The sequence below is a fragment of the Cervus canadensis genome, chromosome 1 (assembly GCF_019320065.1).
Source record: "Cervus canadensis isolate Bull #8, Minnesota chromosome 1, ASM1932006v1, whole genome shotgun sequence".
Classification (NCBI taxonomy): Eukaryota; Metazoa; Chordata; class Mammalia; order Artiodactyla; family Cervidae; genus Cervus; species Cervus canadensis.
Window position 1 is genome coordinate 63,386,516 of NC_057386.1, and position 17,639 is coordinate 63,404,154.

A 17,639-nucleotide genomic window follows, 5' to 3' on the forward strand; every position below is an offset into this window, starting at 1 on the left:
TTAAAATAGCATTCAGATCACCAAGAAAGAACATATGTGTGCATATACATACACATACAAACATACGTGCGTATTTTTACACATATCCAGTTCACCCCGACCTGTCACTCCTGCGCCCAGCTCCCCACACAGTACCTGGCACGTTCTAAGAGCACAGTAAACATTGTGGAATGAATAATGTTGGCAGCACAGAATGCAAAGAATCCTATGGTGACAAAAGCTCCATCTGAAGCAAGTCTTTTCCTCCAAACGGTTCAAAGCTGTGGAACCTGACAGGAGGTGACTCTAAACCAAGGAGAATGCTATCTCCCAGTGGCCATCTGCCCACACCTAGAGACACTTTTGATTGCCCAGGCTGGTGAAGTCTACCGAAATCTACTGGGCGGAAGCTGGGGATGCTGCTGAACAACCTCCAAAGCACGGAACACATCTCGTCTCTCATCAAACAGAGTCATGCCCAAAACACTGGCAGTGCTGAAGCCGAGACATGGGGGATGAGGCATCACTAAGCCAGAAGGGGAAACGTTCTAAGTGAAACCATGACTTCTGTACAAAGATTAGTTTAACAGACACAAATTCTGATCTCACCTTGTATCACAACACTAGGCTAAGATATACTAAACCTCCACTAAGCTCACTGCTTGCGTTGCCCAGGGGTCACGGATTCCAGTTCTAAATTTTAGGAGTGTGAAAAATCACGACGGGAAAGCTTCCCTGACGAGAAAAGAATGCTCTGTCGGGCCCTGAACTCGAGCCAGGACACTGAAGAGCCACACGGCACGCGAGATGGCACATGCCATCGGGTCCACACGGAGGGGCGGGCTCGGCGCCATGGCTGAGCCCATGCACATCCACGCACACAACCGGGGGAAATGCAGAGGACGCTGAACAGTTGTGGGTCTTAACAGGACAGGCCCTATCAACTCCTCCCAGCAACCCCCCCCCCCCCCGCCCCGCGAGGGGTCTTCACCGGCTGGGCGTTACCATTTGTGCAGCAGGCGCGCGGCGGCCTCGGGCTTCGGGTACAAAGAGACGGGCAGGAGCTGCAGGGACACTGGCCACGAGGAGGGGTTCTTCACCACGAAGTACTTCACCTAGACGTGCAGGAAGGAGAGTCAGTTCCGGAGAAGGTCAGCACCCCTGAGACGCAGCTGCAAAGAAAGACTCATCACCTGCATCTCCCCAGGAACCAGCACCTAGGCCATTCCAGGAACGGTCTAGAGAGTGAACGGCCTGCATGCGTCATAACAGCTGCGTAACCTGCGGTGGAGGAGCTGCGGAGGACAGGAGGAGACACAGGCCACCAGGCTGGGCAAGGAGAAGCCCTGGGCTGGAGGCTGTAACGGACGTGTGTGAGTGGGATAAGTGGGAACTGTACGGAGACTGCAGATCAGACAAAACCGCCGTGCTTGATGTTCACATCTTCTGACTTTGACAGTTTGACATGTAAGATGTCTCGTTCTTAAGAAATTCACATGGAAGTGGAGTTGGGGCGTCATGCCCGACCCTCTCTCATGGCTGATAAAAACACGCATGTGGAAAGAGAGGGGAAACAGCAAGCCAAGCACGGCAAATGTTAAAAAGAGACGAATCTGCATGAAGGGCAACTGGGAGTTCTTGGTACTGCTCGTGAAACTCTTTCTATAAGTTGAACTTTTTCAAAATAAAATGTCATTAAACAGCAGTCTCAGGAGGTCCTCCCTAAGTAAGAAGCTCAATGAGTACCTGAGGAAGCATAAATTATCACTCGGATCACAGTGACCTGGCTCTCAGGTAAGGAGACTTTCCAGATGAAACCTCAAGGCTGGTGTCACTGCCTTCCCTCTGCCCTCCTCCTGCCACTCAGCTCAGGAGAAGCTTCCACGCAGGAAGGGAGCTGAGGATGGAACAAGAGACAGAGGCCTCTCCCTTCTGAGCTGCAAACTCACTCACTGCTATGGAAGCCTGTGTCAGCCAAGATCCCCTCTGCGGCTGCAGCTGAATACTGTCTTAGCTGGTGGATTCTGAACTGAACACAGACTCCATAACACTTAAAGCATTTCAGTCTGTTCATGAGTTTATTCCTTATTTTGTTCTTCTGACACCTCCCTCCTAAAAGCGCTGAATGGCAAATATGTGTCACTTAAATTTCAACTAACTTTGACTCTGGAACAGTATCCCAAGGTGGAAATACTTGGTTAACGTGAACACTCAAGAGCCAAGGTGTCATGGACGAAGAAATGAGAAGACGTGGGAGGCTCACCATGCTGTTCCTCAGGGCGGTGGCGCTGAAGTTCAACACGAGGCCAGGCTCGGGGACCAGACGAGGCAGGAAGACAGCAAAAGGCTCCAACTCCTTGGGTTTCTTTGAATGGGCAAACCGAGTCACTCCCAAAACAGTCCTCCTGCAAAATGCGTAAAGAAAGAAATTACGGGAAATAATTTTGACATATAAAAAAGAAATCACTAAATATCACTCCAACTAAAAGGAACAAGAGGCCCTTGGGAAAAAAAGGCTTATTCAGGGTATGCATGAATGCTCAGTCACTTCAGTTGTGTCCAACTCTTTGCGACCCCGTGGACTGTAGTCTGCCAGGCTCCTCTGTCCATGGGATTTCCCAGGCAAGAATACTGGAGTGGGTTGCCATGCCCTTCTCCAGAGGATCTTCCCAACCCAGGGATCAAACCTGCCTCTCCTGTATTGCAGGTAATTCTTTACCACTGAGCCACCTGGGAAGCCTATTCTGGGTATGGGGGAAGCAAAGTACAAGATCTTGGAACATCCTGTCTTACTAGAAAGCAAGGAAGTGCTCAAAGAATGATGGGTACACACCAAAGATCCAAAAGCTAGCCTCAACGGGCTCCCATGAGGCAAATCTGGAACAAATTGACATCAAAAATAATAATTATGCTAATGATGGTAATGACCAAAGAATTCATGGTGATGCTCAAGAGTGTAGAATGAACAAAATAATTAGCAGTATCACTATTTTTGCAGCCATCAATAACTGATCTCAGGCAATGATTATCAGTGGGAGCCAAAATCCTACGGTGAAACGTCCTCAGGGAACAGGCAATGTGTACAGACTCAAACTATCATAGCACATATTATTTATTAATTGTAAATGGAGAGAGTCAAATGATTCAACCAAACAATGTCAATAATGGGGCAAATTGATATTTATGTCCCTCCTCAGGTGACGCAATGGTAAGGACACAAGAGCAACCAAGTAATTAGTACTCTTCCCCAAAATGTTTAACAGGAATTCAAACCTGAAAAAGCAATCCCCAAAAATCTAGAGTGTTGAATGTTCCATAAGACAGCTGGCTATGATGCTTTAAAACATTACTCTATGAAAGATGAGGAAAGGTGGGGCACTAAAGAAAATTAAGGAAACATGATGACTAAATGCAGTGCATGATCCTTGAATGCATCCTGGATTTTAAAAAAAGGAAAAGACAGCTATAATGGATATTTTGGGGTCAACTAGGGGCTTTTCTGGGTTCAGATGGTAAAGAATCCGCATGCAACGTGGGAGACCTGGGTTCAAACCCTGGGTTGGAAAGATCGCTTGGAGAAAGGAAGAGCTATCCACTACAGTATTCTTGCGGAGAATTCCAGGGACAGAAGAACTTGGGAAGCTACAGTCCATGGGGTCACAAAGAGTTGGACCTGACTAAGCGACTAACACTTTCACACTAGGGAAATGTGAATCCGGACTGTTTATTAGTTCATATAACTGCATCAGTGTTGTTTCTTGGGTATGTAATGACAGTGAAGTTATATGCAGGAGAATGTTCCTCAGGAAAGAAAGTCTTTCCTAATAAAGTACTAAGGGTTGAAGTATCATGGTATCTACAGCTTACCTTCAATATGTGTGTGTGCATATAGACACAGATGGAGAGAGAAAAAACAGCAAAAGTAGTAAGATGTAAACATCTGCTGAGTCCAAATTAGGAATATGTGAGTACTCATCATACTAAACTTTTCAACTTTTCTGAGGTTTGAAATTTGTCAAAATAAAGGCTGGATATTAAAAATTCAGTATTGAAATTTCAACAAAGATTATGTTAAAGTGTCCCCCCAGTGCTGAATAAAAGAAACAAAGAGAGGTGAAAACATACTTGCAGACGTCACCATGTTTTAATTTCTTCCATCTTTCATATAATGTATTTGCAAGTTCGGAATCCACATCCCAGGTAGACTGATCCAGAGAAAGGCTCCCTTCCCAGTTAGGATTTTCTACAAGTTAGATCAGACTTACTGTTTAGATGCACAGGAAACATAATTCACTTGGTAAATAATGCCATGGGTTGAGGGCTAAAACTTCTCAAACCCAGAGGACAGTAGAGTGATCAGTGACTCCTGTCCGCTAATTGCTTTACTATGAGTCCCTCTAACTCAATGGCAAATGAGATATCAAATCAAAGAAACATGTATAAAACAAAACTAAATCGAATTATGTGAAGATAGTAACATAAAAGACACATGGCTCATGAATACAGCCTGAAACAAGGTAAAAATCATACTCAGACCATGTTCAACAGCTTTAAATCTAAAAGGCTAAACTGCATCATGTAAGTGCTAGACATCTCTGAGCTGGGTCACCAGGCTTCAGAAGGCCAACGCGCAAACAGGCGTCAGCCCTCACAGACGAGGGCTGCGAGCAGGGCTCAGCCTAAAGGCGCATGTTTACACTCATGATCTGGGCCCTGTCTGCTGGTCTGCCTGCCTTGTCTGTGCTACAAGACAAGGGTGGGAAAGTGGGAGTCAGCCAAAGAAAACCGCTGTGCTGTAGCTCTCTCCCTAGGTTATATATTTTAATAAGTCAACAGGCAGGAAGGGAACTTGGAACAGCTTTCTCCATCAACACCCGGGCCTCCAGTCTCACACGACAATGAGTGCTCCCTATAAGATGCTTATACTCTCCTCAAACACAATTTCAAATTATTATTATTATTTTACTAACTTCTAGTCAGCCCTTTTATAAAAAAATCAGAGTCCAATTGTTTCTGGCGACAAGGTTGCTATGATGATCAAACATCGAGTTTGAAAAAATCTCTTACAGAAGTGGAGATTAAGACTTAAGGGGGTGTTAATTACACAGGCACCTCAGATGGTTCTGGAGGATTCTTAATAATTTCAAGTCATTCGGTTAATGATCATGCTCTTAAAGAACAGAATATGATGCAATGATGTTAAAGGACTAATTATTCCATCTACAAATGCGAATTTTCCTCACTACCTCCCACCCCACCCAAAACTAGAGTTCTACAGAAAGCCTAAGGGCAAAATACTTACCTGCTTTTGATTTTCCCATGAAATAATGCATGCCACAATGTGCTATCACTTCAAAACCCAGACTCCCTTCCTAGATTGAAAAGTAATATATGAATAACTTAAAACACAACACTCAACACAAAAATCCTAATGCACTCAAATGCATAGCAGACATGGGCCTCCACCTCCACGAACTTCCCTTTAACCAGAAGCCAAACAACTAGGAAGTGATTTCTTGGCCTTCTTTCTCCTTGATTGAGAGCTCTGACTGTCTCTCACAGCAGGGAAACTACAGTGGATTCTGTGCAATAATCAACGCCCACAGCGACACCCCCAGGGTCCTACAGACACCAAGCTGCCTTCTAAATTAAAGATTAAATTAGTCTCAGGATATTCTCAGCAGGGTTTCTAAAACACTGTACTCTAATCCATCATAACTCCTAAGATATTCAGGACATTTAAATGAACGTCCCACTTCCTAAGTTGGGAAAGCACAGATCGCCTCTTCCACACATGCCTGCAGCCTGCCTGCTCCCTCCCAGTCACTCTTCTCATATGCAGCCCTTGATGGAAAAAGGAAATTTCTAAGAAACCTCCCCTACTCAAAATACGGATTAATAAAATTAACCTTACATTTTGTTCAGCATACTTTTAGAAGCCCTATCTTTAAGTTTTTAGCAAAACATGAGGCACTTCTATCTATGAAACACCAATGCTAATAAGTGAGAAAAATCATAAAGATGGTTGTATGAATGTCTCATAGTGAAAAATCAGAACCCAGCATTATACAGAAGAGCTTGGATCAAAAAGAAGCAATAACAGTAACTAAATGAAAAGAAATAAACATTAAGAAAAAATGAGACATGTTTAAGATAAGACCTAAATTAAATACAATATATACAAAGACTTTAGAAAGTATTTGCTTAATCGCAAACCCTTTCAGGCTTTAGATTAAGGCCCAGTAAGGAAATGTAAGGATTCTGAGCAGCTGAGTGTCACTTACCAGAGGTCTAAATAAAGCATTTAACAATTTAGTTTGTTTGAAATCACTGCAAATATGTGCTAATGGCACAAATGTGTTTACTATAGCAAGCACATATTCCTTGCTCATTTTGGAAAGAAGTGAAAATGAGATCTATCGACTTGTAATGCCTTATTTCACTTGAAAATTACTTCATGTATTACTTTATGAAAACCAAAATCTGTTTTCAAGTAGATTTCCATACTAAACAATTTATCATTTATGACTGGCCTGGTAATATCCATTAATTTCTTAGACAGCCTTAGAAAATACGAGGTCAACTGCATCAATAAAATCCAAGCACCAAAAGGTAAGCTAATAAGAAGAAATAATAATTATTACAAAAGTTATAACACATATGGAGTGTGTAAACAATACCTTGGTGGGCGGTGAGTAAATCTGAAGAGGTATTGCAAAAACAGCACCTATGTTTGTAGTCAAAAATACATGGGTGAATAGATTTATGGCAATGTCTTTAACAGCAAGTTTCAAAGAAAATATTTTCCAACAGCCTGGAGGTAGAAATAAAGGGCCAGTGAAATTCAGAATCTAAAAAGAAAAGAAGTAAGAGAAATTACTTTCCTAACTAATGCTAATTGTGATTAAAATCATCATACTGTGTGATATTAAAGTTCTTCTATACTTTAAGAAATAAAATGTTACTCAATTTTTCCAGGTCAAATATTGACATATTTTTCTATAAATAATAGGTTTCATTTAATATTTAACATGCAACTGTTTTTAAATTTCACAAAAGTAATCTTGACATGTTCATAGCCGGTATTTTACCAAAACCTACTATTTTATCATGAATGAGGCTTATTTTTACTAAATGTAATTTTCTTAGGATAAATTATAATTTACAATATTTTTAAATAATGCTAATAACAAATATCTCTAATGGAATATATCCTGGTCCCTTTGAGCTCCTTGAACAATAGTTTGAAAAAATAGAGAGACTAAAAGTAATTCTGAAAATGTTAAAAGAAACATACTTGCTTTAAAATTTGTAAATGAAAGGGTTTTATAAATAATTAATTTCATAGTATTTGACCTTAAACAAAGCTTAAAATAGGCTAAAACTTGAATAAAAATACCATATGTACCTTTAAAATGTGCTTGGTCTCCCTGGAAACAAACACATCATTTAATACAACACCATGGTCAAAATGGTTGAGGTACCATATTGACCAAAGCCCTGAAGCATTCTCGTGATTCTCTATGTGAAACTGGGTTGCAGAAGGGTCCATTCGAAAATACCTGTGAACACAGGCCAGGCATGCCATCAGTGCCGCGGTAGAGACAACCCGAAGGGTGAGAACGAACCTCTAACTGCAAGGCAGCGGTCGCATGTAACCCTAACCTAACCTAAGCAAAACACAATCGTTGCATGAAAGCATCACAGAATGAGTGTCAGCGCCTTCTCCAGCCTTCCTGCCCACAAGCGGAGCATCTGAAGGCCCAAGGGTGTAGTGTGGCCAGCACCAGGACAGCTCAGAGAGGCCACCAGGCAGAATCCAGGCCCCGAATGTATCTCAGATATGTGGTGGGAATATGCTTTCCTCCTTCCACACACGGCTGCCTGCCCAGATCCAATCCACCACCTCCATCATTCAGCTTCCCCTTTCCCGCCCTGCAAACTACCCTTTCACAGCCTGCTAGCATTGCTAACTCGGGGAAGGCAAGTCCAGGGAGAGAATCACGCAAGTATCACTTATGTTGTTAAATCACCCCTGGGCTGGGTCGGGGCAGGGAACCAAACAATTCCAGGGAAAGAGGAATGAAACCCACCCTTGAACCACAGGGGAGGAGAGGCAAGCTTTTAGTGTTGGAGTGTTTTTTTTCTGTCTGTCTTCTCTCACCCCACTGTCACAGGAAGGAGCTGTTGGGAGGCAGAAGGAAATAAAGGTGAAGAATCAGTATCTTTTCTTTCATTTGCCCAAATGAAAATAACTGTTTTATTTATAACATTTTAATTACGCCACACTTTTGTCTCCATTAAAACTGTGCATGAGATACAAATGGTAAAATCCTTTCTTGAACACTATCTTTTCTCCTTACTGATTGATTGTCAGTTACCCAGAACACGGTACTACCTCTCATTGCTAAACCAACTTCTCATTTCTTCTTTTGGAGGAAAAGAGAGAATCAATGCTTTGTGGCTCTCCTTTTGTAAAGATCTTAAGAGGCAAGATTGAAGGCAGGAGGAGAAGGGGACGACAGAGGATGAGACAGTTGGATGGCATCACCGACTCAATGGACAAGAGTTTGAGTAAACTCCGGGAGTTGGTGATGGACAGGGAGGCCTGGCGTGCTGCGATTCATGGGGTCATAAAGAGTCGGACACGACTGAGTGACTGATCTGAGCTAACAGGCAAGTCCTTAGGTCTGCAGAGACGACAAAAGTGAACAGTCGAGCCCACTAGGGTGTGTGAAGAGATGAGTGTGGAGGTGTAAGCCAGAAATGAACAGGTCAAACAAGATCACGGAGGAGCCTCAGAACCAAAGTGGAACCTCGCTGCCAAAACACTGCTGATTCATCAAGCACCCATATGTGTTCCTTGAGCCAGGTCAGGACACCATCACACTGGTACTGAATTCTTAACTCTGATACTAATACCTGACTTTTTTTATAGCTGTATGTTAATATATGTTCCCCTCCTAAAATTCAAACACTAACAAAAAGATGTGAAAATACAAGTCTACCTTTCCCTAGACAAGGGAACAAGTGGCAGCAGACTCCCAAGCATCCTTCCAGTGCTCTAACACATGCAAATGCACAGGGACCCTGAGAACCACCCTGCTGACACTGCACGCCTGTGTATGAGTCTTAATACCTAAAAAGGTCTAGTCCCCCATCCCCACGCAGATGAATTACAATTTAACCAATCTCCTGTTCTGTTGCCACAAACAATGCATATTTCTGTTATTACAATTCTGAATATATACAAGTGTATCTCTCATAAGATACACTCCCAGGATAAACTCCAAGAGAAGTAGAATTCAGGATCAGAGAGCATACATGCACATCTTAAGTTTTCAGAGAAATTGCCAACTTTCCCTCCCAAATAGCCTGTATCAATTTATACTCATATCAAAAAATCAGTGTTGTTTTCTTTCTAGTCATTACTAACACAGAATACTAACAATCTTTTTAATCTTCATAGACCTAAATCCTAAGTTATATCTTACTTACTGCTTTAAATTAACATTTCTTTCAATATAAGTGAGTTGGGTCTTGTTTTCAGATATTTAACATGCATTTCATTCCTTGGTAGAAACCTTCTGAACTATAAACAAGACTGAGGATAGGACTGGGTTAACATTCAATAGATATCCTGCATGGCATTCTATACAAAGAGACCAAACTGGGGATGCACAACCCTACCTGTAAAAGCAGTCCGTCCATCACACATGTACAACCTGGCCTTTCAAACCAACTGAGTTATGATCTATAAACTCAATATCCTACTCACGTGGCATCATAAAAGCAGCACACCACCAGCTCTTCCATCAGGTTACCTCTTAGAACTATTAAGGCTGTGGAATTGAAATGAAGCCCATTCACTTCCTAAAGCCTTGCCTAGGCTGTAGCGGAGTCATCACAGAAAGAACTAGAGTCACAAGAACTAAATAACGAAAACAAAAAGACAGTCGCCAACATTTTTAAAATCTGTACCTCTGCAAGTAAAAGAAGCAATTTTTGTAAAGTTCGTTGTGGAAGTAGGTAGGAGCACTGGTTCAAACTGCAGAGACAGGACATCTCTCTGGGAGAAATGATGTACATCCTGTAACAAAAATAATCCACAATACTGCTCTTAGCGGGGTGGAGGCTGATCCAGGTAGAATCAACCCTGTTAAAATGGCTGAGTAGCTCAGACTGGCATAGATAGCAACTGTTCAGCAGAAGGGGTAATGACATGTGCTATTCTGTAATAGCACGAAGGGGTGCACACAACCTTCATCTAAATATGGGCTCAAGCAAGGGAAAACAGGTTTCAATGGAAGCAAAAGGTAACAGAGACAAGTGTTCTCTCACAAATCCTCAAGTTCTGTCATCAAATATACTCTTGTAAGTTTAAACTATGCTTTACACAAGTATTTAAAATTACCTGTATCCATATAAGGCTGTTTCCCGAATGTAATATATACATATTCACTGCCGAATCATCTGTTCAAAAGAATCAAAGTAATGAGACTAAAACAAAGGGCCATCTCATTCTCACATTTTAACACTGAAGTTAAAATATCACGCAACACACTTCTATTAAAAAATGCAACTCATCTTCCAACACTAAAATTGAAATGAGGAGCTGTTTTCTGTTGGGTATTCTTTGAAGTCACAAGAAAAAGGACTCTGGCAAAAAGACTGACCTGTCAACACAGGCTCTCTAATGATGAGCTACTAGCAGAAAAAGTCTGAGTGTAGGGTCACACTCCTAACTCCGTTTAGATGAAACTACCCAGCTGGACAGCTTCAAATAAAGCTGAGGTCTCCTACTGACCAGAGAGCCCCTCATTTCCTTACTTGACAACCACACTTGGGAAGAATAAAACCCTGGATCTCAGGATGCAGGCTTCCCTTGAATCCTCACCAACAGAAATGCTCCCCATGCTCTAGGAGTCTTCTCTACACTGATGTCCCCCTGGCCATTCTGGGAACCAACAGAAACTAGGAACCCCAGCACAGGAAAGCTCTCCTGCTGGCCTGCGACTACTATAATCAATTCCGAGGATGGGAAAGCAAACCGTGTCTGATCAACAGTTAAGACAGCCAATGTAAGACTGTATTTTGGTACCAGAACAGTATTGACAACCAAGGCCGACATGATAAAATTCATGGACCATATGTCCTCTACAAAATCTCTTAAAAACTTAAACTGATAAACAAGGTTATTCTTGCTAAGTAGGATGCACAATTTCAAAGGTGAAATTTATAGACAGGACACTGAAATTCACAGTACTCTAACTTGTCAGGCATCCAGAATCAAGCCATACCAGGAACATACCATCAACTATGAAAAATACAAACAGCATGACTTGGTCAACTGAGCTTCTGCAAATCATAAAACAGAACCAAGACACAAGACTTAAAATCCTGCGTGAATATTTATATTAAGACTGTAGTGCCCATTTAATTTGTTCACCATCTTCAAAATGTCAAGAAAATTATTTCTCAGGAAAACACAGAATGGTTTGCTGTTGCCACTTAATTTACTGTAAAATAATACACCCTTACTAGCAGACGTACACTGAAAACTAGTCACTACTGCAGTGTATTAATAATGAAAGCAAAATCTCTTTGTCTTGGATTGCAACAATGCAATCTGTGATCTATAAGTAAATGATACAGAAAGATGATGCAGGTGAATCAAAATATATTTTAACAGAAAAGTTTAAAGATTCTGCCATACCTGAGCTCTCAGATTTATCTGTAGCTACATAAATAATAGAGAGATGATCTAACAAATCTTGTGTGTTTTCTTCAAATTCTTTTGAGGTGTTTTCCATTGTTACAATTATGCTCATCTGCAGCCGTAAAACATCATCCGATTCCACATAACAACTCTGAGATTGGAGGGATGGAAAAAAAGGAAAAATTCGGAAAATCAATTGAATTTTTTTATTTCAAATTTTAAGGGGGAGAAGCACTTAGGGGAAAAGCATATGCATTTATGCAAAGAAACATGCTGTTTTATTTTTTATTTCTAAACAAAGAGGCAGGAAGGAAGGCAGAAAGAAAAACACTAAATTTTTAATTTTACCTTTAGTTGCTGACACACTTTATTATGTAAACTGCATTCCAGTTGCACCTGCAAGAGGCTAGAATTAGTGATTTCCGCCTAAAAGAAGAAAAAGGAGGGAAAGAAATTACAAGGAAGCAAAAGTCTCAATCTACTATCAATAGTAAACAATCTATCACTTAATCAGAAATTAGATTTCTTCATTTTATTCATTCAACATGTATTTGAGCCTCTGCTAAATGTTAGGCAAAATTCTATTTGCTGGGAATGCAATAGTGAATAGGACAGAAAAATCTCTTCTGTCACTGAGCTTATATCTAATGGAAATCACAAGCTCTCCCATGAACATGAAAATTCCTGTTATGGCAATAAGCAGATAAATATGTTCTAAATATACAAAGGAACGCTGTCGCTTGGCATTTCTTATATTTTCTGAACATTCTGCTCCAACACAGGAGCCTGCTCTTATTTGAAAGTAGGTTCACTCAGTTCAGTTCAGTTCAGTCACTCAGTCGTGTCCAACTCTTTGTAACCCCATGGACTGCAGCAAGCCAGGCTTCCCTGTCCATCACCAGCTCCCAGAGCTTGCTCAAACTCAAGTCCATTGAGTCGGTGATGCCATCCAACCATCTCATCCTCTGTCGTCCCCTTCTCCTCCCACCTTCAATCTTTCCCAGCATCAGGGTCTTTTCAAATGAGTCAGTTCTTCACATTAGGTGGCCAAAGTATTGGAGCTTCAGCATCAGTCCTTCCAATGTACATGCAGGACTGATTTCCTTTAGGATTGACTGGCTGGATCTCCTTGTAGTCTAAGAGACTCTCAAGAGTCTTCTCCAACACCACAGTTCATAAGCATCAATTCTTTGGTGCTCAGCTTTCTTTATAGTCCAACTCTCACATCCATACTACTGGGAAAACCATAGCTTTGACTAGATGGACCTTTGTTGGCAAAGTAATGTCTCTGCTTTTTAATATGCTGTCTAGGTTAGTCATAGCTTTTCTTCCAAGGGGCAAGCGTCTTTTAATTTCATGGCTGCAGTCACCACCTGCAGAGCCAATGAATGGTTCTGATGCCTGGCTCTCATCAGTAGAAGGAGCTTAGATGCTGTGACAAAACCATAGGAGAAGGTCCACCATTCAACTGGCTATCATTTTTAATAGGTAGAAGAGAGGTGGATGGAAGAAACAAAAGTATATGAAAAGATCGCAGAATTTCATGAAGTTCAAAGATCTTAACACATGGGATGATATCGAGGAAATGCAAAGTCAATCCAGGCATATGGCCATTTGGGTAGGAGGGTGGGGGCAGCAACAGCGAATACACAGCAATGTCAGGCAGCGCAGCACGTGAATCTAAAGGATTCCCGCTTTTGTTGAGTCTGACATGTCTGGCACAGTGATTATAAAGAAGGCACGTGGCTTGGCAGTCTCGGTCAGAACACCAGAGAATCTCAGCAAGGCATGAAGGCATTCCCCACATCCTTGGCTGACTCACCTGGGGGTACATGTCAATTTACTCCAGGAGGATTTCGTTTTAAATAGAATCACCACAATTATGTTTAATTTGTTAGATTTATAAGAACTATCTAAGTATATTATATAAAAATACATCTTTAACTACGTCAACTGTCATTCAGCAATTAATGTACAAAACGAGAATAAAATATAGCTGATCCTCAGTTCCGAGGAAGCAGACTGGAAGGAACATGAGCATTCTTGAGATTGTGGTCCCTGTGGGGGCTCCTGGATCCCGCCCAGTGCAGATGCTGAGGGACCACTGCATATTATACTTTAAAGTATGGTAAAAATAATTAAGGGGTTGAACCAAGCTGGGCTTCCCTTGTGGCTCAGCTGGTAAAGAATCCACCTGCAATGCAGGAGACCTGGGTTTGATCCCTGGGTTGGGAAGATCCCCTGGAGAAGGGAAAGCCTACCCACTCCAGTATTCTGGCCTGGAGAATTCCACGGACTGTATAGTTTTCCATGGGGTCGCAAAGAGTCGTTCGTACACGACTGAGTGGCTTTCACTTTCACTTAACCAATCTTGTAAATAGGACCAAACATTTAGCCAAGGCTTTTTTAAAAAGTAACTGCTCAAGCTACCAATGGTATTTTTCACAGAACTAGAACAAATAATTTCACAATTTGTATGGAAATACAAAAAATCCCGAATAGCCAAAGTAATCTTGAGAAAGAAGAATGGAACTGGAGGAATCAACCTGCCTGACTTCAGGCTCTATTACAAAGTCACAGTCATCAAGACAGTATGGTACTGGCACAAAGACAGAAATATAGATCAGTGGAACAAAATAGAAAGCCGAGATAAATCCATGTACCTATGGACACCTTATCTTTGACAAAGGAGGCAAGAATATACAATGGAAAAAAGACAACCTCTTTAACAAGTAGTGCTGGGAAAACTGGTCAACCACTTGTAAAAGAATGAAACTAGAACACTTTTTAACACCATACACAAAAATAAACTCAAAATGGATTAAAGACCTAAATGTAAGACCAGAAACTATAAAACTCCTAGAGGAGAACATAGGCAAAACACTCTCCGACATAAATCACAGCAGGATCCTCTATGACCCACCTCCCAGAATATTGGAAATAAAAGCAAAAATAAACAAATGGGACCTAATTCAACTTAAAAGCTTTTGCACAACAAAGGAAACTATAAGCAAGGGGAAAAGACAGCCCTCAGAATGGGAGAAAATAATAGCAAACGAAGCAACAGACAAAGGATTAATCTCAAAAATATACAAGCAACTCCTGCAGCTCAATTCCAGAAAAATACATGACCCAATCAAAAAATGGGCCAAAGATCTAAACAGACATTTCTCCAAAGACAATATAGAGATGGCTAACAAACACATGAAAAGATGCTCAACATCACTCATTATCAGAGAAATGCAAATCAAAACCACAATGAGGTACCATTACACGCCAGTCAGGATGGCTGCTATCCAAAAGTCTACAAGCAATAAACGCTGGAGAGGGTGTGGAGAAAAGGGACCCTCTTACACTGTTGGTGGGAATGCAAACTAGTACAGCCGCTATGGAAAACAGTGTGGAGATTTCTTAAAAACCTGGAAATAGAACTGCCATATGGCCCAGCAATCCCACTCCTGGGCATACACACCAAGGAAACCAGAATTGAAAGAGACACATGTATCCCAATGTTCATCGCAGCACTGTTTATAATAGCCAGGACATGGAAGCAACCTAGATGTCCATCATCAGGCGAATGGATAAGGAAGCTATGGTACATATACACAATGGAATATTACTCAGCCTTTAAAAAGAATTCATTTGAATCAGTTCTAATGAGATGGATGAAACTGGAGCCCATTATACAGAGTGAAGTGAGCCAGAAAGATAAAGACCAATACAGTATACTAATGCATATATGTGGAATTTAGAAAGATGGTAACGACAAACCTATATGCAAGACAGAAAAAGAGACACAGATGTACAGAACAGAATTTTGGACTCTGTGGGAGAAGGCGAGGGTGGGATGTTCTGAGAGAATAGCATTGAAACAAGTATATTATCAAGGGTTAAACAGATCACCAGTCCAGGTTGGATGCATGAGACAAGTGCTCAGGCCTGGTGCACTGGGAAGACCCAGAGGGATGGGATGGGGAGGGAGGCGGGAGCGGGGATTGGGATGGGGAACACATGTAAATCCATGGCTGATTCATGTCAATGTATGGCAAAAGCCACTACAATATTGTAAAGTAATTACCCTCCAACTAATAAAAATAAAAGAAAATTTTTAAAATAGTAACTGCTCAAGAGAAACACCAACACAGTATATTAACGCATATATATGGAATTTAGAAAGAAGGTAATGATGACCCTATATGCAAGACAGCAAAAGAGACAGAGATGTAAAGAACAGACTTTTGGACTCTATGGGAGAAGGCAAGGGTGGGATGGTTTGACAGAACAGCACTGAAACATGTATATTACCATAGGTAAAAGAGATGCCCAGTGCAAGTTCTATGCATGAAGCAGGGTACCCAAAGCCGGTGCTCTGGGACAACCCAGAGGGATGGGGTGGAGAGGGAGGTGGGAAGGGGGTTCAGGATGGGGTGACACATGAGCACCTGTGAGTGATTCATGTCGGTATATGGCAAAAACTACCACAATATTGCAAAGTAATTAGCCTCCGATTAAAATAAATTAATTTTTAAAAAGTAACTGCTCATATCAGTTAAGATTTAAACAGTAATATCATCTGTAAACTGAACCTCAAATCTCAAGGAAGAGCTAGATTTTTAAATTTGTCCTTCTGTGAGCCAAGTCCCACACCAAACACATAAACAAAGCAAGCCCATCTACTCCCTGAAACTGTTAACCAAGCTCTAAGTGACCGCGCGTGTCCCAGTCCAAAGGGAGCCCCTCTTCTGCCCGAGCCTGCTCCCCACCTGGCCATGTCCTGGCATCTCTCTGTGCCCTTCGGCGCGTCCGCTGGCTCTCCCGCCTCCGGCACCGACGCTACAGTCGCTGCAGGTTTGGTCTCTGTCCCCTGCCCTCTCACCAGACACGCCGCAGCCACCCGTGCTTATCTCATTGATGCAGGCTTCTCTGCACGCCCACACGTGAGCCAGGCTGCGGGCCACGCCTGCACCCCACTCCTCACAGCACTGTTTAAGCCAGAAACCTGGAGACCGACCTCCCCGTGCCTTCTCGCTCAGCCTCCCCACAACCCAGCACCCAGGTGCAGTGAGCGGACGCATTCACTTCCCTCCATTCCTAACACACACCCTAAGGATCAGGTCAGTGTACTGTGCCCAAAAGCCAGAGCCAGCCCGTTTTTGCAGATAAAGTCCTGCTGGAACATGGCCACGCTCTCTCTTTTGCAAACTGCCTATGGCCGCCTTCAGGCTAGGACGGCATAGTAGAGTCTACAGCCTACAAAACCAAAATGAAAAGGCCTGTCTGGGCCTTTACAGAAAAAGCTGATGGCCCTCTGCCCTGGTGGGAGGAAGGAGGAGGGGGCGGGCAGGCTGGCACAGTAACTCCCTTCCTGTCTCTGCGCGTCTACGTCTGTCCTCTCCTCTGCACCGTCCACAATGCATCAGGAACGAGTTTACTAATACACAAACCAGGTCACATCACTACCTGCTCAGAACCCATCAAACTTCCTGCTCAGCCAAAGCCCCAGGTCCTTTACTGCACCTATAAAACCCGGGCACCTGCCTCTTCTCACCTCCGTCTTTATGCTTCAGCTTCATCTACTTTCTGCTCCACTCTGCCATCAACCTCTGAACGTGCTGTTTCTTTGCCTTGAACTCTCATTCCCAGCCCACCCTCTGTTCCACCTAACTAAATCAGATCCATCTTTCATGTCCCAGCAAAAACACTACTCTTAGGGAGGTGGTTCTTGACACCACCACGGGGGTAAATGCCAGTACTCACACTCAGGTCATAGGTCATGACACTAGAGCAACCTGTTCAAGGTCTGCCTTCCCCAGCAGACCGCAAGCACCCTGTCTGATGCTTTTACCACACTGTCTACCACTTAATCTGCACTCAGTAGACAGCTGATGTCGGAAGAGAAGTGGGTGCACAGTCACAAATGCTCGCTCGAAAGGTGCAAGTC

At 42.4% G+C, this 17,639-nt stretch overlaps 1 protein-coding gene across 3 annotated transcripts in view; it reads right to left on the reverse strand.

Annotated features, from left to right (window-relative positions):
- Nucleotides 1-17,639, reverse strand: part of TMEM131L (transmembrane 131 like) — a 170,865-nt gene that overhangs the window by 42,251 nt on the left and 110,975 nt on the right. For all 3 annotated transcript variants that reach the window (XM_043484277.1, XM_043484267.1, XM_043484287.1), the window contains 11 exons: nucleotides 12,047-12,124; nucleotides 11,696-11,849; nucleotides 10,394-10,452; nucleotides 9,961-10,069; nucleotides 8,073-8,163; nucleotides 7,388-7,541; nucleotides 6,660-6,830; nucleotides 5,282-5,351; nucleotides 4,105-4,222; nucleotides 2,243-2,384; nucleotides 985-1,094 (listed from right to left, as the gene is read on the reverse strand). In XM_043484277.1, coding sequence (XP_043340212.1) covers nucleotides 985-1,094; nucleotides 2,243-2,384; nucleotides 4,105-4,222; nucleotides 5,282-5,351; nucleotides 6,660-6,830; nucleotides 7,388-7,541; nucleotides 8,073-8,163; nucleotides 9,961-10,069; nucleotides 10,394-10,452; nucleotides 11,696-11,849; nucleotides 12,047-12,124 — 1,256 coding nt within the window. The remainder of the gene's footprint in view (nucleotides 1-984; nucleotides 1,095-2,242; nucleotides 2,385-4,104; nucleotides 4,223-5,281; nucleotides 5,352-6,659; nucleotides 6,831-7,387; nucleotides 7,542-8,072; nucleotides 8,164-9,960; nucleotides 10,070-10,393; nucleotides 10,453-11,695; nucleotides 11,850-12,046; nucleotides 12,125-17,639) is intronic.